General features: G+C 36.5%; 3 protein-coding genes across 7 annotated transcripts; 2 read left to right on the forward strand and 1 right to left on the reverse strand.

The window, feature by feature from the left end:
- Nucleotides 1–219: 219 nt before the first annotated feature.
- CIPK9 (CBL-interacting protein kinase 9) lies at nucleotides 220–7,623 on the forward strand. Its single transcript, XM_059600778.2, has 15 exons — nucleotides 220–561; nucleotides 808–870; nucleotides 1,530–1,601; nucleotides 1,777–1,884; nucleotides 2,002–2,082; nucleotides 3,414–3,467; nucleotides 3,553–3,678; nucleotides 3,756–3,845; nucleotides 4,018–4,140; nucleotides 4,400–4,507; nucleotides 6,240–6,356; nucleotides 6,500–6,556; nucleotides 6,705–6,779; nucleotides 7,051–7,123; nucleotides 7,281–7,623. Exons 1-14 carry the CDS (start codon nucleotides 355–357, stop codon nucleotides 7,120–7,122), a joined length of 1,353 nt encoding a protein of 450 aa, XP_059456761.1. The 5' UTR covers nucleotides 220–354; the 3' UTR covers nucleotide 7,123; nucleotides 7,281–7,623.
- Nucleotides 7,624–12,277: 4,654 nt separating this feature from the next.
- On the forward strand, nucleotides 12,278–14,132 carry KCS1 (3-ketoacyl-CoA synthase 1). Its single transcript, XM_059600776.2, has one exon. It carries the CDS (start codon nucleotides 12,438–12,440, stop codon nucleotides 14,043–14,045), a length of 1,608 nt encoding a protein of 535 aa, XP_059456759.2. The 5' UTR covers nucleotides 12,278–12,437; the 3' UTR covers nucleotides 14,046–14,132.
- A 3,000-nt stretch (nucleotides 14,133–17,132) lies between these two features.
- LIF2 (RNA-binding (RRM/RBD/RNP motifs) family protein) lies at nucleotides 17,133–25,590 on the reverse strand. 5 transcript variants are annotated; one of them, XM_059600168.2, is made up of 10 exons: nucleotides 25,449–25,590; nucleotides 24,017–24,464; nucleotides 23,830–23,946; nucleotides 23,615–23,755; nucleotides 23,342–23,518; nucleotides 20,516–20,720; nucleotides 19,535–19,713; nucleotides 19,368–19,453; nucleotides 19,105–19,256; nucleotides 17,133–18,121 (listed from the first exon to the last, which is right to left on the reverse strand). In XM_059600168.2, the coding sequence occupies exons 2-9, from the start codon at nucleotides 24,443–24,445 to the stop codon at nucleotides 19,118–19,120; spliced, it is 1,473 nt and encodes a 490-aa protein (XP_059456151.2). In that variant the 5' UTR covers nucleotides 24,446–24,464; nucleotides 25,449–25,590; the 3' UTR covers nucleotides 17,133–18,121; nucleotides 19,105–19,117. The 5 variants fall into 5 exon arrangements, with proteins under 5 accessions (XP_059456151.2, XP_059456150.2, XP_059456147.2 ...); XM_059600167.2 differs by having other exon boundaries at nucleotides 17,133–18,127; nucleotides 25,449–25,559; XM_059600164.2 differs by having other exon boundaries at nucleotides 24,017–24,459; nucleotides 25,449–25,556.
- Nucleotides 25,591–25,603: the final 13 nt, after the last annotated feature.

The raw sequence follows: 25,603 nt of genomic DNA on the forward strand, positions 1-25,603 counted from the left end.
GGTTTGATTTGATTTGATTCCATAGATCGAGTAGGGGTTGTTTTAGGAAAAAGGTTAGGTAATTAATGCGTAATTGGCCCAAAAATATCCGCAGCCACGGAACATGCGGAATTTTTTATTGGGTGAGACCACACGTCCAAATCTGGTTCAACTGGACCCACATCATTATCCTGTGGGCCCCACGCGTTCTCTCCTAACGAAAACGCGCACAAACTTCTTCTACTTCTCCTCCTCCTCCTCCAATATCCATTAACTCTTTCAAACAGAAACACGCAAATCTCGTGCGAACATTTCGGTTGCACAAGCAGTGGCATATCATATCTCTTAGAGCCAACGGGGGACTCAGGTTTGCTGATGTTTGATCGGAAAGCGGGGGAGAAGATGAGCGCCAAGAAGACGCCGGCGACGAGGACACGCGTCGGGAGGTACGAGCTGGGTAGAACCCTGGGTGAGGGTAGCTTTGCCAAGGTCAAGTTCGCCAAGAATGTCGAGACCGGTGACAACGTTGCCATCAAAATCCTCGACCGCGACCAAGTCTTCCGCCACAAGATGGTGGAACATGTAACGGCTTGTTTTCTTCTTCTTCTCCTTTTAAGAGTTATGATTATTTGTTTTCTAGTTGAGTGCCACGAGCCACACATGGTGGTCTTTGTTCAAGCATTTAATAATTGATTATGTATAAAATGGTACTCTGTAGACTCTTCGTTAACTAATATAATAGTTTACTATGTGCTTCGTAATGTTAAAATAGTATTGTATTGATTATAATTAACTACTTTGACACCTTGTTGATTCTTATTTTGGCAGCTAAAAAGAGAAATTTCGACAATGAAGCTGATCAAACACCCAAATGTTATTAAAATTTTTGAGGTAACAGAAGTCTCTTGAATTCCTCCCCCCCCCCCCCCCCCCCTTTTTTTTTCCTTTAATTTTTGCAAAAGAGGATTATTCTGGTATGTTTTGTTTCCACAATTTGTAGGATTTACAGCTTGTGAAATTGAGTGACTAAATTTCTGCCTTATTGGTTGTTTATCTTGTACATAATCTGGTCACGTTATGATACAAAATATTGTTGCAAGTTAAGTGTAATTCTATGAGGTGGCAAGAATTCCATGATGAACTGAGTGGGTTCTGGAACCTTAGACCTTGGTTTTGACTCTTTCTCCCCCTCTCTGATGCTAACTGATAATTACTTTTGTTGTGAGTTTCATGATCATGAACTTGAAATTTTGTCAAATGCTCTGAGAAAGCATTTAAGCACGTGTTCCATTAATGGGTTAAGCATTGTCATCTATAACATAAACCATTTCTGTTTGGGGAAGGCCATGGATAGAGCAGAATTCATACCATATACATAAAAAGTACATGCACACAAATGTTGGTAGACACGTGTGTCTATTCTGTACCAGCATCATAGACTACATCCTAAGCTAAAAGCTGTCAATATGTAGTGCGCTCTGAGTTGCATATCAGTAAGATGCTATTAATGTTTATGGTTTAATTTATATGTCCACTGTGCTTATGCATAGGTTATGGCAAGCAAATCAAAGATCTACATCGTTCTCGAATTTGTTGGTGGTGGCGAGCTCTTTGACCAAATAGTAAGAAACTGAACTCTATACTTGGACTATACTATACATAAATTCATTCTAATTGTCGTTTGTGGTCATATTCCCATGTTTCTTTGTTGTGTTCATGTATGTCTAATAACCAGTCAGTGGGTATTATTCTTCTATTTGTACAAAACAGTTTCCCTTATTGCTTTTTGATTCTCAGGCCAAATATGGAAGACTTAAAGAGAATGATGCCGGGAGATATTTCCAGCAGCTCATTAATGCTGTGGATTATTGCCACAGTAGAGGCGTGTACCACAGAGATTTGAAGGTTTAACATGCTTCCTTACCTTTCCGCTTAGAGTTCTTACTTAGAATGTTCCCAGGAATAATCTTTTTCAGCTAGGTTATGTTTGATTATTGGTGTACTATTTTTCATCTTTTGCAGCCTGAGAATCTTCTTTTGGATTCATGTGGTGTTCTTAAAGTTTCAGATTTTGGATTGAGTGCATTCTCACAGCAAGTACGGGTGAGTGGTGATCTACTATTGTCAATATCCTAAGGCATACTTCATGTAGTAGTAGCTTTTTCTGGATAGGTTGGTTTTGAATTCCAGTATCAAAGATGCTGATATATTTGAAGTCACCTAATCAATGACATCATTTAATAAAAGTGGTTGCCAACATCAGCAAACTCAGGGGTTTAATTTCTAGTGAAGAGGGGTGTCTTGTGGTTGGAGTGATTTTTAATCCTTCTTTCCGTCTTGCACTTTTTATTTTCCCCATTTCTTTATAGAAGAACAACCTTTTGGTGGTGTACTTTATGAAACCTTTGTCATATATCATTCTTTTTCCTTATACGTTAGAAAACATAATGCAGTATAAATTAAGTTAGCATCTTTCTGGGTTTCTGCATTAACTGCAATTGCCTACTTTCTCATGTGAATCATGTCAAAGGCCGGTTCTCTCTGAAATCTAACCATAGAATAATCCACGAATACCGAAATTTGTCATCAAGAACCAACTCCTGTAAGAATATAGTACATGCGCCATTCACATGATTGCAGAAAGGAATTATCTCAGGAGTGCGAGTTAGGTTTGGTTGAGGAGGGAGTTTGATAGAGGTCATAAACATTTGTGAATGAGAAAACCAATAAATTACATTTCTCGATTCTTGTTTAGCTGATTTTAGTGAAGCTAGCAAGATCTAGGGCATAGATAAAGCTCAACTTTTGATTGCGCCTATGTAGGCCACACTTTTACTTTGTTTTGAAATCATATGCCTCCTTTATTGTCTTCTCGACTACAAAGAGGGAAAGAGGCTATTTTTTTTTTTTCTGTTTAAACTCCATTTAAACATCTAGTAGCACTGCCTCAATCATGTTCGGGGAGCCCACATAAGACTTGGTTTTGATATTTATTAATTTTTTAGTCTCAGAATGGGATTGCTTTAACTAAACTGTTATTAGCTCAATTAAACTCAGATACTTTCTACTTTCACTGAGTCAATTGACTACCTATTAAGTTGATTTGCCCACAGCTGTGAGCAAGTTGAGTATTTGCCAGTTTTAGCTTTTGAGTTGCTTTAAGATTTTGTGACCACTCTCATAGTTAGTTATTTTGTGATAAAAATATGGAAAACTCTCATGTCTTTAGTGTTTTCCAATTTTTATTTACATTAACGTGTATTAATGTGCCTTTATTATAAATGTTTCAGTATGGATGGGCATGCCTCATCTGAATAGAGGGCTTAACCTTTTGTTTTTGTTAGTGGAAATTGTATTACTTATTCTGAATAAGAATGGAAAATGTTTTGGGGGCATTATATGAAATGAAGGCAGACACATTCTTCTTATTGCAGGAGGATGGGCTGCTTCACACCACCTGTGGAACCCCAAACTATGTTGCTCCCGAGGTACCTACCTACAAGTTTATGAACATAACAGAATGACTTGGTGCATTTCCATTTTTGATTTCTTTCATGTGACATTTTGTATCAGGTGCTAAATGATAAAGGCTATGATGGTACAGCATCTGATATTTGGTCTTGTGGGGTCATTCTCTTTGTGCTTATGGCTGGGTACTTGCCATTTGATGAACCAAATCTCGTGGCTTTGTATAGAAAAGTAAGTCTTTATATTTTGCATGGTCTTTTCATATGAGGAGAATCTCATTAAACTCATAATTTTGATATATATTTCAGATTTGCAAGGCTGATTTCACATTTCCATCGTACTTTTCACCCGGTGCAAAAAAACTGATAAAGCGTGTTCTTGATCCTAACCCTCTTACAGTGAGCTCCAAACCCTTTTATAATTCGAAATTTGTGAAGTAGATTCTATTTCTGTACTTTCTTTTCCTGAGTTGTATGGAACAGCATGATCTGATTAGCAAGGGTATATTAATATGGTGTGTTTGTAGCATTCATGCTTTTTGTTGTAAAAAATGGTGGTGCTTTATTTCAGCGGATAACGATCCCTGAAATCTTAGAAGATGAATGGTTCAAGAAATGGTACACGCCAGCATACTCTGAAGAGGAGCAAAATGTAAATCTTGATGATGTAGATGCTGTATTCAATGACTCAGAGGTAAGACTATTTAAATACAATTTCTCTTAGTCAAGATTTCTGGTTACTGTGCCAGTTATGTGACTTTTCATACAGATTATTTTACTGTCGTCATATAGTGGGACTGATAGAATGTCCATGTCCCACCGCTCAATATTTACTCTGGAAACTATTTTGCTTTCTTCCCATGGCATTTTAAACTAACAATCTAATCAATCTGACATGTAAATATGAGGCCAAGTTCCACCTGAAATATTTTACATGTATGTTCATTATGCAGGAACATCTTGTTACAGAAAGGAAGGAGAGACCTGTTTCCATGAATGCTTTTGAACTTATATCTAGGTCCCCGAGTTTTAATCTTGAAAATTTGTTTGAGAAGCAGAAGGTATGTATATAAGATTTCTCTGTCTTCTGTTGATGAATATTTCATTATTAGCATTTAGGGAAGTGTCGTTTACATCTTTTACATCTTATTACTTGTGAATCTTTTTCTTTTCTTGGGGTAAGTGTCTGAAGAAGCATATGAGCTCTCTCTCTCTCTCTCTCTCTCTCGTTTGCGCATGTAGGTGCATCCCGTCATTACCTTTTGTGTTTGTTAGTTTTCCTGCTCTGGTTTTCCGATTCTTCTTCAGTTTTCTGACTGTTTGGTTCTGGGTTGATGGAGATGGTTATTTCAAGATGGATTTAAGTTGAATCCAATTCCTTTGAGTTCTTTTGTGAGGAGGGAGTCTCGGTGTTGCAGGTGTATGAAAGAAGTAGAGGTTTGGTTCATTCAGTTTCATGGGCATTGCCAATGTATCGTGGTTGTTGGACACCATGAAAGTTTTGCTTCAACCAGAACATTCTAAGGAATTTGTGAAGTCCTGGAGGGTGGGGATAAAAGCCTCTATTGCCCAATGTGGTTCGAATCATTTTTGTCATTTCCTGGCAGTAGCGAAATATGGAGGCGGCGCTAGGAGAGGCTTTGTGATTATCCCCGAAAGTAGAAGAGGTAGTGGCTGGTCTGGCTTTCACTCTTGATGCGCATAGGTTCCTTGATGCTTTCTAGTTGTCATAAGGTAGTGGTAAGGAACGACGACCAGGGGTTGCTTTAGATGGGATGGCAACGCATAGCCTGGCAGAGCATTCTTCGGCGCATGTATCGTGTGAATCAATTTCGGTGGTTGACAAGCAGAGGTCTTGGCCGGGCTGAGGCAGAGTAGAGGTAGCTCGGCTTGTCTCGACGTTATAGTACCTTTGAGCGCCAACGGTTCGGATACGTACGTGGTAAGGAACACTGAGGTTGCCTGTTTTCTGCCGGTCTTGTTTGTACTTCAGAGGGTGTGCATGGCGGGGTAAAGGACGATAGTATGGGGTAAACACCTGATCACCTCCTTTGCAAGAGACTTGTGGAATCTGGTGTTTTAGATGTTTGGAGTAGAGTGGGTTATACCCAAACACGGGTGGTGGAGCTCTTAGTATGCTGGAAAGGAACATTTTGTCGGAATGATTTAAATATTATTTGGAATGTATTCTTTTCTTGTTTGATGTGGTGCATTTGGAGAGAGGGAAATGCTAGATGTTTCAAAGATTGGGAGAAGACGAGTTCAGAGCTACAACTTTGTTTTCTTAAATCACTCTTTGAGTGGGATCTCTGTTAATGACCTCAATATCTCTACCTTTCTAGATTTTTGTGCTCTCTTTCTTCATTCTTGATCTTGTTGGGTGTTCTTCTCTTATATATCTCCTCTGTACTTGGGTTGCGGCGGCGCTTATACGTTTAATGAATTTGCTTTACTTATAAAAAAAAAAAAAAAATTATTAGCATTTTGCGAAATTGATATATCACCCTTCCAAAGTTTTGGAAGATTGAAATTTCAATGGTGCACCATATTGGTGCCTTGGGATTACCAGATTGACTTTTCCAATCACGAGCTTGTGTAGTCTTAAAACCCATAGTTTTGATCTAATTTTTTTCTAGCCACAAGCCAAATAATTTGAATTTCAGGTAACCTTGGTAGTACGTGATTTTTTTCAAGGTTTATGGCGCTCTGTGCTGAGTTATATTATATTTGTTATTGATAGCTGTTATTGCTGACTAATGATCCTCGTGTTAATTTATAAATTTAACTATTTAGGGTCTTGTGAAGCGAGAAACCCGTTTTACTTCCCAGTGCCCTGCAAATGAAATTATGTCTAAAATTGAGGAAGCTGCAAAGCCTCTTGGCTTCAATGTTAACAAGCGTAACTACAAGGTAATGATTCTCACGTTAGACATATTTATTGCATTTGCTTTGTTTTATTTGCTATTTTTCTCCCACGTATCTCATTGAAAGCTATGAGTTCGATGTTCAAAAATTCGTATTTATATGTTTTTCTTAATTTCCAACCATTCCAGATGAAGTTGAAAGGTGACAAAACTGGAAGGAAGGGTCACCTCTCTGTAGCAACTGAGGTATTGAGTTTATAGCTCTGTCAATGTAATTAGAAACATTAGAGGCTGCTGCTAATAATTTTAAATTCTTGTAGGTCACTGTTAATTTTCAATTTTATGGCACCATATCAAATACTTTTGCAATTGATTCCTTAATTTTCAACTTCAGGTGTTTGAGGTGGCTCCGTCCCTGCACATGGTAGAGCTCCGAAAAACTGGTGGTGACACATTGGAGTTTCACAAGGCATGCCAACTTTTTTTATCTTTCCTTGCCTTTAATTGGTTGCTCCGAGAGTGTAGGAAAAGAATGGAAGCAAAATAATTTTTGAATCTTTATTTTCATCTTTTAAAATCCCTGATAGCTGCTGCATACAACTGAACCTAATACCACTAGCTACAGGCGTAATTTTCCTCTGTTTTCTCTAAATTAAGTAGAATGTTGATGCAAAAAATATTCCAAGGGCTAAGTTTTGGTATTTGTTGTTTTGGTTGTCAATGCTCTGATCACACGGCAGTTCTACAAAAGTTTCTCGTCTGGATTGAAAGATATAATGTGGAACACTGAAGAAAATACTGAAAAGGATTAAAGTAATCTCTCTCTCTCTCTCTCTCCTCCTCTGTCATGAATAACATTTTTCATTGAATATACGTCTGTCCTCCTCTGTCATGAATAACATTTTTCATTGAATATACGTCTGTCCTCCTCTGTCATGAATAACATTTTTCATTGAATATGTCTGTGCAGGTCATGTTATGAATAGCGTTTTGACATGGAAGACATTGATGTTTGGAGAAAGTAGAAGCATGCATGTGTCCACTACTGTCGTTTGAAAGGTCCTTGGTGGGCAATGTGAAACCACGCCCGAATTAAATGTTTGTTCTTTTTTTCTTTTTCTTTTTTAATTATTTCAATGAATTCAAACCATTCATTGATAGTTCATAAGATTGCACAAGTGAGAAAGCCTCAACTTATTGCAATGGAAAAATAGTCATTGTAACTGCTGAAATTTTGGTAGCCAATTCCCAAATTATAATGTAGCCATACTTATTAATCTTAAGTTGGAAAAAGGATAACTTTGCTTCTTGAATGAACAATTATTGTCACCAAAAAGAATTTGATGAAATGGAAAATTATTCTTATCAGCACTACTTAGTAGAGCCAATGCCTAATGCAATGGTTAGTTTGAGATTGTCACATCAGCATTGTTGAATAAAAATATGGTTTCTAGCATTACTCAAAATTATATATGATTTTTTACAAATATTAGGTTGGTGATGTTAATTTTTATAAATTTATAAATCAAAATAATTTATCTAATTATTATAAAATATGAATAATAATTAAGTAACTATTTTTTTTTTTTTTGAACACAATTATGTTTTATTGATAAAATCATTTGTCAACCAGGGCAATTTGCTCCTTGACTACATTATGATAGATACAGTTTAGGATTTTTTTTCAAGCCAAACACTATATATGACACATTTAATGGCCCCAAAATATGAGCTGCCGAATTTTCCTTTTTTTTTTATTTTTTATTACATGTTCAATCTTATAACTTTGCAAAAGTCGTGTTCTCTCTTTAATACCTTTTACTATATGTCCAAATTTGCTCTAGTTTTTGTTTCCCACTTTGACCGCATTTACAATTTGCAAGGCATCTCCCTCCACGATTATATTCATAGAAAAGAATATAATTAAGTTACTAATGAATAGTATATATTTACGAAAAGAATATAAACAATAACAATATTCATTTTATATAAACAATGAGTTGGTTAATTGAACGGTCATGAACGAAGTTCGAAAAATAAATGACTTCTCCATTTCATTTGAATTGGAGAATATTTAGATATTTTTATCGAGTAATTCTAGGCGGCCTACTTGTGTTCTACTAAGAATAATGTGGCTATTAAAATCACCATTGAACTTTTGATTGATCATTATTGAATTTTGATCAAATGATGATTTTAATAGCCACATCATTTTTAGTAGGCCACCTAGATTTACTCATTTCTGTCCCCTCAAAAAATGAAAAAGACAAAATTACCCACCAACTATAATTAATTAGATATTATTTGAACCGAAGAGGATCTTGTTCCTAAATTTAAACATATAATTTAATTCAACAATAAATTTGAGCTCAAACCAACTAAATTTAAACATTCAATAATACTCGAAGAAGTATGGTGAGGAAGTAATGGGAATTCGAGGATATGTTTGGTGGCGGATAATAGGTGTTATATGAGGATCTGTTATTAGTTGTCAAATCGAATTTGTTAATGGTGACAATATTGGACCACCAAACAGCATTGTGCGTACATATGAAGTTGATGATATTAATACATATTATATATGCTTAATTTTCCAGGGACCAACCTGTGGAAACTAGAAAGTGGATCATTGATTGAATCAGTTTCTGGTTACTGGTTAGCTTTTTATGGAAGGAATTGGTCTACATATGATTAAACATATATCAAACAAATTCATTTACTATATTAATTAATTCGCCTCCCTCCCAACTTTTGGAGAATTTTTTCCACCGAATACCAACAACACCCAATATTACAAGCAATCCAAAATCTAACCCATCATTATACACACATCATAAGCATAATCTCCCACTTTTTTTTTTTTTTTTTTTTTTTAAAAAAAATGTTTTGTGTTTATTCCCTTCTGTAAATTGCTTAGAAAAAAACAAAAACAAAAAAAAAGCAAAAATTACAACACATGTTATAGCAAATGATGTGGAATACCCGAGTAATTCTACGTAGCCTACTTGTGTCCTACTAAGAATGATATGGCTATTAAAATCACAATTGGGTTTGTGATTGATCATTATTGAATTTCGATCAAAGGGTGATTTTAATAGCCACATCATTCTTAGTATAACACAAGTAGGTCACCTAAAATTACTCGGAATACCCAGTTGTTGCAAACAGCTACATTCTCTTCACTCACTTCAAACAATTTTCTGCAAAACATTTTAATTTGATTTAATTTGATCTCTCAACCTCCAAATATTGTATACTGCAGCACCCCAAGCCAGCTTACATGTTGTAACTCTTAAATTTCTCATTCCTTAATTTCCTCATAATCATCTCCTCCCAATAATTGGGGATATGATCAGTTGGTAAACATTTCTGCATCACCTTAATTTGTATCCCCATTTCAGCAATCTATTCCCTGTTGATGGAGACAGTTCCATATACAGTATGAACGCACCCTCTCCCACCTCAATTATAATTAATTTTATGTAAGAATTAGTTATATTTTTACTTCACCTTAATTTTACTGCTTCTTTATCTTATAATATATTTTTACAGTAATATATATATATATATATAATCATGGTAGTAGAAGTCACTTAATTTCTTGTGGCCTCTTTTTCTTCTGCCCTATGCGTCAATTTTCTAAAGTACTGCAGAAAAAAAAAAAAAAGAGGGGCCACCTTAAGATGATCTAGTGACCTACAATTGTTTTGGTCAACAACCAAGTGCCTGGGTGGCCTGAGAGGCCACCGGCCTACTAAATCTCGAGATTCAGCACTGTCACCCACCAAAAAACACACATTACGGCCTCCATACACCCACCTCTCTTTTCGTTGACGTGCTCACTTGCATGTTATTCCACCAGCCCATGCATTTCCAGAGACTCACGCGCTTGCTTCCACAGACATGCTTGCCTGGGTGGCCCTTTTTTGAACTCGATCGATCGACCCATGTCTTTAAATTTGGCTCGAACCGATCTAGTTTGATCATGCCCTCCCCCACCTTGATTTGCCCTGATTTGACAGCCTACACCCGAATCTTACACTCCACATCACTCAATTATTCTTGTCTGTCACTGTAAAGCTAATATGGCGTGGTCCCTTTAGCATTTGGTGCATGAGAATTAATTTTTGGTTTGAGGACCACACGCAATGACAAAAGGAGGGGGGCCGGTATATGTCATAACATTTCTTGTGCATTCAGTTGTACATCTTGGTTACCTTTCTCACCCTAAACAATCACAAACTCATAATCAAACATATTGGAGTTCACCGGTCAACATGTTTGCTCCCTGGCCTCTTATGTCTTATTGACTTTAATTTCAGGCCCAGTTGCAACTCACATCTTTATTCTCTTTTTTTTTTTTTCCCCCTAAGTTTATGCCTTGACTCCTGCCCATAAAACGTTTTGGTTTGGTCCCTAACCACGCCTCATAAGTTTTGGAGTGACGGAGAAGGATAATGGAATTATGTATGTATATATAGCACTACTCGACTTGGATCCACGTGGCCCAAACCATTTTCGCATTTGCACATATATACCTGAATCTGAGCTCTTGCAAACCCAAATCAATCCGATCCGACCATTAAAAGGTACAAGTAAATAAATAAATTAAAGATTAATATTACTTAATTATTTAATCCATCCTATTCAATCTTGTTAATTAGTTTGTTCCAAATTTTTAGAACAATTTTATTTGTATTATGGGCATGACTAGTTCAAGTCAGAGACGTACGATTCGGCAAGAAAAATAAATGGAAAAGAATCCTCTCCATTTATTTAATGCACTACCATCATTAAAACTTTTGGACAACACTACTCTTCAAAATTTACTAAATGAAAGAAATTGAGAAATTTTGAAATGGAGAGAATCCTTTTTCAAAATATATAGCCCTAGCCCGTTTGGAAAAGGATTTCCTCCATTTCAAAATCCTTCAATTTCTTGTATTTAGTGCGCATTTTGAAGGGTAGTATTGTCTAAAAGTTTTAATAATAATAGTGCATTAAATGTAATATTCTTCAAAATGTACTAAATAGAGAAAATTAAAAGATTTTGAAACGAGGAAGATATTTTTCTAACCGTTACCCTTTCTGTACATTTAAGAGGAACCTGTTTCTGTCCACTAGAAGAAGGTTAATTTATGAGTTGTTCGGAAGCAAACAGCTGCATGCATTTAACACGTGCGGAGTGCCCCCATGATAATTTAGTAATTCCACCCATCCTTTTCGTGTTATCTATGATATGTCTATATATATTAATTAATATACTAGTGTTGGGAACCGTAGTGCAATATACATATATATATATATATATATATATATATATATGTGTGGATCAATTAATAGGTGGGCATTTAGCAGTTAGCAGCTAAAGCAGCTGCCCTTTTTTTGACCCCGCCTCCGTCCCCATTTATTGTTCCTTGATGGCAAGTCACCTACAACACCAACCAGCTCCCTTCTCTTTCTTCCACACATTAACCTCCTACTTCAAACGTAATCTTCCACTGTCCTTTTACCTAATTCTAATGCACATGCACATGGATAGATCCCCATAATTCCCATTTTATCTTCTTATTTTTTATTTTTTTTACTTTAATTTGCATGTGAGATATGTCATGACTAATGCAAATGAAAAAGGAAGAAACCCACTTACCCCCAAAAACAAACAACAAGTGAGGGGAAAAACCTCCCAACAAATTCTCATCCCATCATCAATCACACTGTTTAGGAACATTTAAACAAAACTAGATTTTGAATAGATCGACTTGAGAGGTTTTTTTATTTTTTTATTTTTTAATATTAATTCCTGTGGTGGTTGAGCTATCTACCTTTTCTTGGAACTACTTCGCATTTATTCAAGTCTAAAATTCCAACTTTTTTTTTTTTTTTTTTTTTTGCAGTTAATATTGATGTCCTGCTTCTCAACATCTGGTTTAAATCTCTCAACCAACTAATTATAACTGTTCAAGACGTGTAGGGATTGCTTTCAATTCAGCATTTGTTTTCTTCGATCAGCTTCTCGTAGACTTTTTGTTTATAAATAAACAAGACCCATCTTATTCAAGAACCCAAAAAAAAGAACATAAAGAGAGATCTTTCCAGCTAGAGATATTTCCAATTAGGAAGAAAAATGGACAGCATAGAGATGGATAAGGAGAGAATAACAGCGGAAATGGCTTTTAAAGACTCGTCCTCCGCAGTCATCAAGATCCGGCGACGCTTGCCGAATTTCTTACAGTCTGTGAAGCTCAAGTACGTCAAATTAGGGTATGGCTACTCATGTAACCCTGCAACTATACTCATGTTTCTTGTACTTTTGCCTCTCGCATTATCGGTAGTGCTTCAGCTCGCCGGTCTAAAACTGGATCGGGTTTCCGAGTTATGGACAAACCGGACAGTTTGGTTTGATAGCCTCAACGCGGCCACACGAACCGCTGCTTCCGCTTTGCTGCTCGTTCTTTTCGGCCTCTACTGGGCCAAGCGCAAAAGGCCGGTTTATCTAGTAGACTTTTCCTGTTACAAACCGGAGGACGAACGGAAAGTGACCGGGGAATTTTTCTTGAAGATGACGGAAGATAGCGGCGCATTCGAGGAGGACAGCATCGGGTTTCAGAGACGAATTACGTCCCGGTCCGGCCTTGGCGACGAGACGTATTTACCGAAAGGAATTACGTCCAGACCGCCGAGCCTGAGCATGGACGAGGCCCGGTCCGAGGCGGAGGCCGTCATGTTCGGTGCATTGGATTCGCTTTTTGAGAAAACTGGCGTTCAACCAAAAGACATCGGAGTCCTTATTGTGAACTGTAGCTTATTCAATCCAACCCCCTCCCTCTCCTCCATGATTGTCAACCACTACAAGCTTCGAACCGACATTAAGAACTACAACCTCGGCGGAATGGGTTGCAGCGCCGGCCTTATATCCGTCGACCTGGCAAAGGATCTCCTTAACGCAAACCCCAACACCTACGCCATCGTCGTCAGCACCGAAAACACCACTCTCAATTGGTACTTCGGAAATGACCGCTCAATGTTATTATGCAACTGCATATTCCGGATGGGGGCTGCGGCGGTGCTCTTATCGAACCGGGCACAGGATCGGACCCGGTCCAAGTACGAGCTCGTTCACACCGTTCGAACCCACAAAGGCGCCGACGACAAAAATTACAACTGTGTCTATCAGAGAGAGGATGATAAAGGAACCATTGGGGTTTCGCTCGCTCGGGAACTAATGGCGGTGGCCGGAGACGCTTTGAAGACGAATATTACGACTCTGGGTCCTTTGGTTCTCCCGTTTTCTGAGCAATTCATGTTCTTCGTGACGTTGGTGAGGAAGAAGATCCTGAAAGCTAAGGTGAAGCCGTATATACCCAACTTCAAGCTGGCTTTCGAGCACTTCTGCATACACGCAGGCGGGAGGGCGGTGCTGGACGAGCTGCAGAAGAATTTGCAGCTCAGCAGCTGGCACATGGAGCCGTCGAGGATGACGCTGCACCGTTTCGGGAACACCTCGAGTAGCTCGCTGTGGTACGAGCTGGCGTATACGGAGGCGAAGGGTCGGGTCTGCGAGGGCGACCGGGTCTGGCAGATTGCGTTCGGGTCGGGTTTCAAGTGTAACAGCGCGGTTTGGAGGGCTCTCAAGCGGATTCCTGTTGGTGACTTCCGAGGCAACCCCTGGGTCGACTCAATCGATAGGTACCCGGTTGAGGTTCCTGGCGAGAAGAATGTCCACGTATCGTAGTCTGAGTGGAGGATAGAGTACACGTGGTGTTATATATCTGGCTGCTGTATTATTATTATTTTTTTAACCCTCTCTCTCTTTCTTTCATGTTTCGTGGGTAAGGAGTGATCATAATGAGTAATGATATATGAAAAATGTTTCGTATTCTCAATTTTTTTTTAAAAAAAAGTGGTTTTTAAATGACGTGTCATTATCTTATGAGTTGGTAATACATTTTTTAAAATAATAAATCTCATTAGATGGTGATACATCATTTGAGAATTAATTCTTTTAAATTTTTTTTTAAATGTATAGCATTTCTCTTGATATATAATGCCATATGATTGACACTAATTTTAGTTGTGTATACCAGTCAATTGGTAATCTACTAAATAATACTTTTTTTTATTATTATTCACTAAATAAAAAGAGGGATTATGAAGTGATTAGAGCTAAGAACACAGGTCAAAGTTAACCGGTAATAATGATTATCTAATTCAACGACATGTGGGAAAAAAAAAAAAATTAACGGGTTTTTTCTTTGTTTTGATAATCTACGTATAAAATTATAATTTTTCGTTATTTAATTTTCCGAAATACTTATTCGTCTGTATAGTAATGTTTGATTCGTATGAAATTGTAAATTTTAATTTTCATCAAGGTTTTAAGGAAGTTTGGAACCATTTCCTCCAATTTTGATATGGATGTAGGACACGTGTAAGAGAGCGGACCAAAGGCTAATATCATGCCAAGTCAATAACCATTTTCTCAAGTCAACTCCAACCAGCAAGGTAACATAAAATATTGTGACATGATGTAAAATAGTTGTTTTGAATTAAATTAATGTATTATTTACTCTCCTAATTCTCATATGTTACATATTTATTATATAACTCTTATAATTCTTATATGTTACATATTTATTACGTAACTCTCATGATTCTCACAAGTTACATATTGATTATGTAACTCTCCTAATTTTCATTTGTTACTTATTGTTTATATAACTCTTCTAATTCTCATAGGTTAGATATTGATTATGTACTTATTGTATTCTTGGCCTCATTTAACTATAAATAAGTTATTTTATTGTACAATTTTTATCAAGTGAAAGAAAGATGTAGCAAAGAGAAAACGTTGACGTGTGAATATAAGTCATAGGCTGAACCACCTTAATCTGTATCTTTCTTCCTTGGTTTTTTCTCTTTATATTTTTTATATACTTTAACATAAAACAAGTCCTCTAAAAAGTAGCTCTAGTTGACCTTGGAGTTCTTTTCCCATCGATTGAGCACTTGAGTCTCCTCACATGGCATCCAAGCATTCTCTTTCTCATCCAAAACAATCAAAAAAATAAATAAAAAAAATAAAAAAAGAAGTTACCAACTTTCGCTCTTACACTTTCAAGTGCATATTTTATGACGTGATGTGAAAAAATATCATTAGATCTAAAATTTAATAGTGATCACTACAAAGTCAAAGGATAATCTATTTGATATATATATATATATATATATATATATATGACACAAGGGTGAGAGCGGCTGGAAGGGAATTTGATTTAGTGGCATTTGCTATATATATATATATGACACAAGGGTGAGAGCGGCAGGAAGGGAATTTGATTTAGTGGCATTTGCTTATGCGTGATTTCCAATCAATTGAGTTGTTTCTTGACTCTTGAGATTGCACCCAGTAATGATTTGTGAAGAGCAATTCGGTTAAATTCTTAAATTATTTTTGCTGTAACGCCCTCAAATATTTATATGATTATAAATACTTTTGGAGTGCTACAACACCAAGACAATAATTACGTAGTGAAAGAGTGAATTAAGGTTTCGTTTGTTTCAACGTAAAATGTTTTCATCGAACAATATTTTCAACGAAATGTTTTAGAAAAATGATTTTTCAAAAAATATTTTTTAGCGGTTGGGTCATACATAATACGGAAAATGAGTGATAGCGGAAAATGATTAGTGGATTTTGATAGCCTCCGATGGAGGTCCCGTAGTTTGTGGAGAAATTTAAACTCAGAAAAATGGTTTACAAAATTTAAAAACAAAAGTCATTTTTCAAAACTAAAGTCAAACTGAAAATATTTTCAATTTGACTATAATTTTTGGATCGCACCAAACACTAAAAAATATTTTTACGCTAAAACAAACAGAACCTAAATCGTCAACTGCAGAATTGGATGTTAAAGTGGTAATCTCACTATTCAATTATCTAATGGTGAATTGAACCTTGTATCCCAACTCTTATGAGTGTTGATCTTTTTGTGGAGACTTTCGTAACCGATTTTGTGTTGGCTCCTCTCTTTACTATAGTCCCTATAACAGACTACTACAATGCTCCTTCGGCTTCAATCCCTTTCCAGTGGTTGTTGCTGGTTCCAAGTGAGGGTTCAGACTTAGTCTGGGTCCTTTTTGCTTCTATAACTGCCTTAAGCGGCCCATTGAAAGGATCGGGTCACTTGTTTGACCAATTACTGTTGCACTTTATTAGTTTGTTTTGGGTTTGTTGTTGGAGAGTCCACCCCATTTTCAGTTTTAGGATCACCCACTTCTTTTTCCTTTCGGATTAGAAGTGAAAATGATCATCTCCTATAACCCTTTCCTTATTCAATTAAAAAAAAAAAAACTGCAAGAATAGATGCTATGATCTCTAATATCGACAGTACAACCTTCAATTTGGGAAAAATTGTCGCTAATATTAGGTGTAGATTTAGATGCTGACTTTCTGTACTAAGTTTGGTCAGGTATTTATTTGTTGTTGTCTTAAATATAGGCATAGGAGTTGGTCTTTCATTTTATGGTGTGTCAGGCTGCTCATTACGTTTTCTATTTGTCAGTCTTTTTTCTTTATCAATCTTTTTGTCTTTCTATTGGGTTTAGAGAAATCTTACGGCTTAAAACTTATCAGCGTTTAGCAATTGGTTTGTCGATCTTCCATGTTTGCTTGTAGCATTTAAATTTCTTGGTGTTTCCTAGATAATGACAAGTTTTGCCTTGTATATTATTTTGAAAAATTTATATGAACCATGGATAGAATACTTTCCATGCTATGAATTCAATTACTTTCATTTTTGGACAATTTTTTTTTTTGGGGGGGAAATTAAGATATTTGTTGAGGTTCATAATCGACTTGAAAAATATTTCTCTTGGGTGTCAGGTCAAACTACTTTGTTTTTAGTATTATATTTTCTCCTTATTGAGAATCTTCCCGAGTAATGTGAGACCTACAATCACTTCACAATTCCTTTAAAATATTCCAACATGGTTGACATGTGATTGGAGCCATATTATAAAAGCTTACAAAGCGGAATTTGTGGGATATGATCATGGATTCTCTTTTGCAATTAGGTTTCTTGTGATTACAAAAGCAGCATTTCACGCAAGCAAGTTATGTCCATGAGTTTGTCAATGTTCCAACAATTGTGCACATGCTGTAATAACAATCATTGGGAAAAAGTCCAACTTTTGATCAACATTTCCCTTTGAAAATTAGTACCTCAGCAAGCTTCCTGCACAAGATTATATTTGTCAACAAGTTTTTGTTTCACCTCAACACCCATTTACAATCTAAATTTTTCACTTTGAAGATTAGAACCTGCAGGCAAGCTTCCAGCTCAAGATTGTATTTGGAAACAAGTTATTGTGAAAGTTCAACACTCATTTACAGTTTAAATAAAAGCCTTTCTATCATCATCTTTTTTTTTTTTTCTTTTTTTCTTTTTTTTTTTTTTTTCTGAAGAAAAATTGTCCCTTGGCTATTAAGGATCAAAATCTACCTGCTCACTGGAGAGCTTTTTCAGAGTTTTAAACAAATACCAACCATCTTGCTTTGTCTGCAGAGATCTGGAGAGCTAGAATCTTGCAAATTTCAGTTTTCTTAACTAGTGGCCTCAAAACTATTGCCATAGCTAAAGTGACCCCTAGAAGACTAAAACAATGGAAAAAGAGGCAGTCTTCAATCATAAGGTAGAGATGCCATGGACCAATTGATTCACCTAAAAACACAAAACATTAGTAATAGTGGTCCTCCAGAAGCTGCAACACTGAAACTCTGGATGCAGAATTTCTGACTCGTACAGCAGCCTGAAACTATTGAAACATCTATTAGTTTCATGTCCATGTTTGCAGGATTATCAAAAAGACTGGTCAGTTTTCCCCCCCCTAAGCAGACTGATCAGTTTTTATTACAGAGTCACTGATCCTCTTTACTTATTTATTTCATTCAAACTTCTGTTTCGCAGCTGAGAAGACGCGGGATATAATTAGCAGTACCTATACCTCTATCTTCTCCACAACCAAATTGTATAGAACTAAACATGATGTTCACAATGTGAAAACAGCAACACTAATCACGTGCTACCTCCTAGTAACCACTTTTGAAATTGTAATAGGAGATCTGTATGCATCGACCCATGCATCTGAGTTTCCACCCTCATTTAGAAAAAATGCACCAATGGCATAATCATATTTGACATTTAGAATATCCAATTGTGGCAGCTATTAAATAGGGAAACCAAAATGAAGAAACTATGGTGGACATGTACACGCAATGGGTAGCATGTATTCTATAGCTCTAGCAACAAAGGCAACATTTTTCAGCAATGTGTCAGCAAAAAATTCAAATAAATATATAAGAAATAAACACTCAACTGTTAATCATCACCTACCAACACTTGAGTTTTAGGATACCTCACTTCCTAATTCCAACATCTTTTTGTTTTGCATGAGATACCTCAATACCATTAAAAAAAAAAAAAAAACATCTTATACAACTACTAAAAAGAATATTTCTAGATCTCGCCTCTAACTAAATTGTAGTGGAATATAATATTTCTCTTGAATTATTCAAAAACAACCATCAGATTCACATTTTATCTCATTTCAGTTTCTAATTCAAAGCCATTAATGGAGAGAACACTTATAATACTACTACAGGAATTTGAAATTTTTTCTGTTGAATGGCATATAACATGCAATGACAACCAACAGTAAAAGAAAAGAGAAATTATCTTCTTTTTTGGGGCGGGGGGTGTGTATTTCGTTTGATGTGACCAAAAAAGTCTCACCTGTCCTCTACCACTAATAGGGTCGGTACCTCCTGCCACGATTGCCTTCATCACTACTGCTACCTCCTGCTCGACCTGGTGGGCCACTTGGAGCATTGCTCCGATCAATTCTACGAGGCTGATGAGGTGGCATCTGTACACCTGGCTGCTGACTGCACAAAAGCCAAAGTCAAAAACGAAATTGTTTAAAATATTGGAATAATTACAAAGTTTTTTTAAAAAAATAAAAAATAAACCCCACTTTTCAAATTAAAACAACTTACAGAACATAGCCAATTCGGCCATCCGGTAAAACCATTGGAACCATGTGCATTCCTGCCGGCATTGGACCCCTACCATATATCACTGGCTGTTCATGCGTGTAAATCATGAGATAATATTCAATCAGTTCAGAAACTATGTGAAAATACATACAAACCCATGCAAGTACCTGCTGAAAACCAGTAGCAACACCATATCCAGCCCCTAGAGAGCCATATGGATTACCAGCAAAACCACCATACCCAGAATGTGGAAGATGGTTTGGATGAGGCACAGCATTACCGGGATAAGAACCTTCAAATTTTTTATCAGCCTGTGGCTTAGCAAGTACAACCTCCAAAACTTGGCCTGCAGTTCAAATTCCTTTGAACAAATTACTGGTGGAATCATAACAAATACAAATACCAAAAGAAAAAAAAAAAGTTTCAAAGCACAACTCATTAAATATCTCAGAATTTCTTAGTCTTCGCAATTACATCTAATAAGACAAACAAATAAATATGGAGTAGATGAAACTTTGAGATTGAAACCAACATCAGTATGCAAAGGTTGCAATTGTTGTTATTTCTCATTACAGTATTCACTATTCAGACCATGGTAACAATAGCATGAATGCATGATAATGGCAGTCACTAAATTTTCTGCCTTTCCCCTGCTGTAAGAAAGTACAAATTTATTATTTTCCTAATTTATTCTTTATGAAAAGAATAATCAAGTAACAGCAAACGCTAAAGATATTTTATACAGTGGTGAGATAGTCCATATATCTAATCATTACATTTACGAGCCAATATCATGATAGCATCGCATTCTTCATCTTATGATGTAATGCACCCTTCATTTATGTTGATTTTTATGTCCTAGCATACCCTTAAGATATTTTACCTATGATTTCAAAGTCTAAATTTGTCATTTCTTTATTTTTCAAAATTGAAGGTCAGTTTGGAAGGTCTTAAACTCAGTCCAGACAATATTGACCCTTATCATTATGGAGTCAAGTAAGCATCAGCTGCATGTATGTATGTTATAAGACAGAAATCCCATCGTGGGTTAAACAAACAATTAGTAGGTTTAACATGTGTTAGAGAAGGTTGTCTGATGCATCTTTGAGTTTCCCAAACCCGCACCCAAAGATGTGTTGGAAAAGTACCATCAATTTCGTATTTCTCTGTATCTTTAACAGCCTTCAATGCACTTGACCTTTCAGCATAATGGATGAACCCAAAATCTCGTTTGCCACCAGCTTTTCCAGGTGGCATAACCACTTTTGTCACTTCCCCATGGCGCTGAAACAGTTCCTTTAGTTTTTCGGTACTAGTGTTCTCTGGAATGTTTTTGACATAAAGAGCCTTAACCTGAGAATGCCAAAACAAATAATACAGTTTTGTAAGCCCAGAACATCATATTTGTCATGTAGCGATAGCAACAAAAGGCAGAACATGGTCTCTGCAACTTTTGCACAAAAGAGGATGTAGCAATTATAACTCTTAACTACACAGAGATAGAAGCAACTATAAACCATAGATTTCTCCCCTAAAGTATGCAAGCAGTTTCAAGAGGTACAAGTTATGTCTTACACGGGCTAATACACCAAAAAAATTTCAAAGTTTAGGCATCAATATTTCATCAAGTAAACATTTTGGCAAATATCACTAAAGCATAATCCTTTGAAGAAGCCCTTACGAGGTGGGTTTGTTGGGGTTCTTGTCTGAGTTAAATTTGGTGTTCGGTCCCTTTTTTCTAGTGAGGTGTTTCCGCCTGTATACTTCAAGTGTACGTAGGGCGCCTTACGCTTTTAATAAAATTGATTATTACTTATCAAAAAGAAGCCCTTACGATCAAGTTATCTAGGTATTGTCTGAAACTTAAGGACCAGGTTAACTAGATCAAGTAATCCTTACGAGTGAGTTAAAGTGTATTAGCATGGTGACAGATACAGCCAAGCCATTCTTAACACTCTCCTAAAGATCCCTTAAGTCATTTGCATACTGTCAAGCATGTATTATACTGTAACCACATAGAAGTCCATGAGTTAAACACAAAATACCATCAAGAACATTCTCGTTAGCCCCAGCAAACTTACTAGCCAAAATAACTAAAAAAAATCACATTTCTCTATTTTAGCTATCCACTTTCACTATTCTATTTAAATATTTTTTTTCAAAGATTTAATTTATTCTTTCTCCAACAATCATATCTTTGGATTTGAAAATTATGCAACATAGAAACTAAACTCAATTCTTTCCTAACACCCATTCGGCCGAAGCTCCAATCAAACCAGAAAAATCAAAGCCAAAATTGTTTCTCCACACCCATCCGGTTTGAAGCTCACAACAACCAGAAAATCGGGAAGAAAAAAAAAAAACCTTCATCCCAACACCCATTCGGTTGCTTGCCAACCGAGAAATCAAAATCTCTCCAATCACCCATTTTCGGTCAAAACAAGAAATTGCAGTAAGAACACAACCTTCAAATAACAACTAAAGAACAGCAAACACCTACGAAACTAAGCCACCAAAATTCTAAACAAATTTTCATTTCCAATCGGTTGGATACTTTTAGGTGGGCTTAGGTGGGAGCTTCTCATATGAAAAACCAACACCCAATCGGCTGCAGAGAAAACCCAAAGATTGAAACACCCACCTAAAATTTATCCTTCAACGCCAAAAATCAATTCCCATAACTCATCTGGCCTTTTGGCCATATCAAACCTACCCACACACTTTCATTCTCAATTAAACCTCAAACAGTATTGGAATGGACTTATCCAAGGAGCAAAAGTCTTTACACCATAAACCACCAGCTAAAGGAGTCAAAGAAAAAGTTGAATAGTAAACAATTGCCTCATAACTCGCCCAGCTCTCCCTTATTTGATGAAAAACCGACACCCAGCTCTCCCTTAATTCACAAACAACCAGCGCCCAACTTTTAGCATTTTGGCTAGTCATTTTGACTAGGCTGCTGTGAATACTCTAAGTGAAGGAAAAGGATGGGAATAAAAAAATTGAGATGATGATATGAATCATCAGATGCTTTATTGTATATTTAGATCATCCAATAAATTTATTCAGGCTTTGGCATACCTCTTTGTGTGTGTGTGTGTGTACTAAATTGGTCACATTCGCTTGTTCCTCCTACCAACATAACATGAACATTAATCAAGTAAAGAGTCGTAACAGCAGTTGTCAACTAACACATTCAACAAGCTTGCTATAAACAAAAATCCATATTAGTGATTCACCATTAGGGCTACTAGTTCTCACAACCAAAATATCCTAGTCTCATGCAATCTTCAACACTACTTTTTTTCATTGGAAAGTTACACACGCATTCGGTGAGACTTGAACCCACGACCTCACCCTCCACCTTGCTACAAAGGGAGGAAATACCATTTGAGCTAAAGCTACATTGGTCAAACAATGAACCTATTTTATTTCGAGCATCATGCCATGGACCTTTTTTTTTTTTTTTTTGATAAGTAAAAAAAAAAAAAAAAATAGAAAAAAAAAAAGATCAATTATATCTAACGGGAACTTAGATGCAAGAAAGATCAATTAGTTTCTATAGGCTTACATCAATGGACATAGAGGTGAATATAATGGAGTAGGACCAATTGCACTATCTTTTTATGATCATTTTAGGATTAAAAATTTTGATTTCAAAACATACAAATTTTTAATCTGAAGCACCCAATAAATAACTTGTATAGAGGATCTTATTGACCTACATCAGAAATGGTTTCCTTCTATCATATTTTCCCATTGCATCTGCTCAGATCTTTAACAGAATTATAAACGATGAAGCACAGAAGTAAAACAGGATCTCCCCCCCCCCCCCCCAAATAGAAAAAAAAAAAAAAAAAAAACAAAACAAAACAAAAAGTGTGTTTCGTTGAGCATTTTGATGCCTGTTTGAAGTTAAAGCATTTTAAGAATGCTTTTAAGGAATTTGGATTGTTCAACATTAACCGATTTACCTGAGCAGCAGCAGAATGATCTGGTGCACTCTTTGGATCAGCCCAGGTGACAGTTGGGGTATTGCCATCCAACTTGAACTTTGCATTTGCCATTTTCTGCCTTGAATAATCGGCACAAGCATTATTGTAATACAAAACAAAAGCAAAACCACGATTTCTGGTTGGATTTTGAGGATCCTGAAAATAAATGAAGCAATGTTGTCTAAAAGGTAAGCATTTACGACTATCCAGTCTTATAGCGAGTCCAAAGCAATATTCAATTTGAAGTCCAACCTTTATGAGCTCAATGTTTTCAACTCCAGGACCAACCTCCTCAATGACTTTTCTAAACTCATCCTCTGTCCAGCTCTTTGGAACATTACCAATGAATAATCTGTGCTTAGTTTCAGACAGCGAACACCTTAAGTTTTTACCCTGTAGTGATAAAGGATATCAAAAAAAAAGTCTTAACAAAATGACAATAGATTTTTAAAAAGCATCATGATTACCTTGAATTCTTTGTTATGTAAGTCTTCAATGGCCTTCTGTGCAACCTCTTTTGTTTTAAATGCTATGAAAGCGTAACCCTTGGCATCACCAGTGTCCTTATCTTTCATCAATCTTACCTAAAAAGCAAAAACCCTTATTAAAAACTACCCAAAAAAGATGCACAGGCATAAGAGGATACAGTCCAACCTCAAGAACTTCGCCTATTGGCTCACAAAAATCCCTCAAATCTTCTTCCAGGGTATCTCGAGGAAGTCCACCAATGAAGACTTCAGACCCATGGGGAGGAAGGGCAAGAAGTTCAGCATGCTTCTCCTTCTCATCTTCATCAACTGAAGCAGCAGGCTTTTCTTCATCTTCCACGGATTCAGAGGCAATGTGGTTTCTATTCTCTTCTGGCGATTGATCTTTCCCACTAGCCCCAGTAATAGAGTCCTCATGTACTTCTTCAACATTCTCTTCAACATTTTCATACCCACCTCCATCTACTCCATCATCGTCTATTTGTTCTTCAACATCATCATCTTCTATTTGTTCTTCAACATCATCATCCATCTCTTCCATATAATTGTCTTCATCAAGATCCACCCGCTCTTCAACTTCTGTGCCTTCAGCCATAGCTCCGTCACGTCCTAGACTTTGTCATCCACATAAGAATTTGCAAAAACCACATAAGAATTTGCAGGCTTTCATGGTATTCGCGAAGGGTACAAAAACAAGATACGAATTTGCACAATGTTCATAATAATGATCATCGCAGGAAGCAAATAGGAATCTAAGGCCATGAAGATTGTCACAATCGAAAAAGGATTTCATGGTAGTTTTGGGGCTGGAGGCCAGCAGAAATGCAATCCCAGTAAAACTTAAAAGGATGATGTAAGAAATGCTACAAGAGTGAAATCAACATTTGGTTGCTACAACTGCAACTCCAGCTTCACTTTATTAAATCCAAGCATGGCAACCAATTAATGAGCAAACTAAGTCTAAAATAGGAGGACGACATATAAAGGGATCTCTTTTTTTTTTTTTTTTTTTTTTCTTTTTTTTAAAATGGGCATCAGATAACCAACAAGCAAAGTTCAGTCAAAAGATTGTTAATACGCCCACATCCAAACAACTAGTGTAATTGGATGAAACAAAACGAAAGTGACATAAAATCAGCCTAAATGTATGCATTCGCACTAAAGAGACTAACCCATCTAAAAATAAGTTGGAAGGAGTAAAGAGCTCAGTCAAGGAACCCAGAAATGTAAATCTTCGAATAAATAGCGCAACACAGTTTACAATCATTGCAATAAAAATAAAATGCAATCAGAATGCAAAAATCAAGAAGCTAAATCTTAAGCCCTATTGAGGAAGAATACTCACATATAGTATAAGAGATATCAAATCCAAAACCAGAAATAGAAATGAAGGGCTTGTGGAGGAAGACCCAGTGAACAAAACCCACAAAATGATAATATTTTCTGAAACCACAGACGAAGAGATAGTAGAGGGGAGATTTGTAGGGTTTGAGCAGTGAAAAAGAGCAGAAGCGAAACAAGAATACATGGGGGGCAATTTTGGCAAACAAAAATCAAAGCCGAAAATGAAAGGAATAGAAAGTGAGAGTTATGCATACCAGTGGGGTTGAGATTTGGTTTTTGCTTTTGTTATGTTTGCTTTGGTTTCTCTTTGCGTGGAGAGAGAGAGGGAGGCTGGAGAAGGGTGTAGCCGTGCGGTGTGTGTGGGTTTTATCCGACGAGCACCAGACTCCCAAATGGGTATTTTATTTAT

The sequence above is a fragment of the Corylus avellana genome, chromosome 6, assembly GCF_965113065.1.
Source record: "Corylus avellana chromosome 6, dhCorAvel1.hap1.2, whole genome shotgun sequence".
In the NCBI taxonomy this organism is placed as follows: Eukaryota; Viridiplantae; Streptophyta; class Magnoliopsida; order Fagales; family Betulaceae; genus Corylus; species Corylus avellana.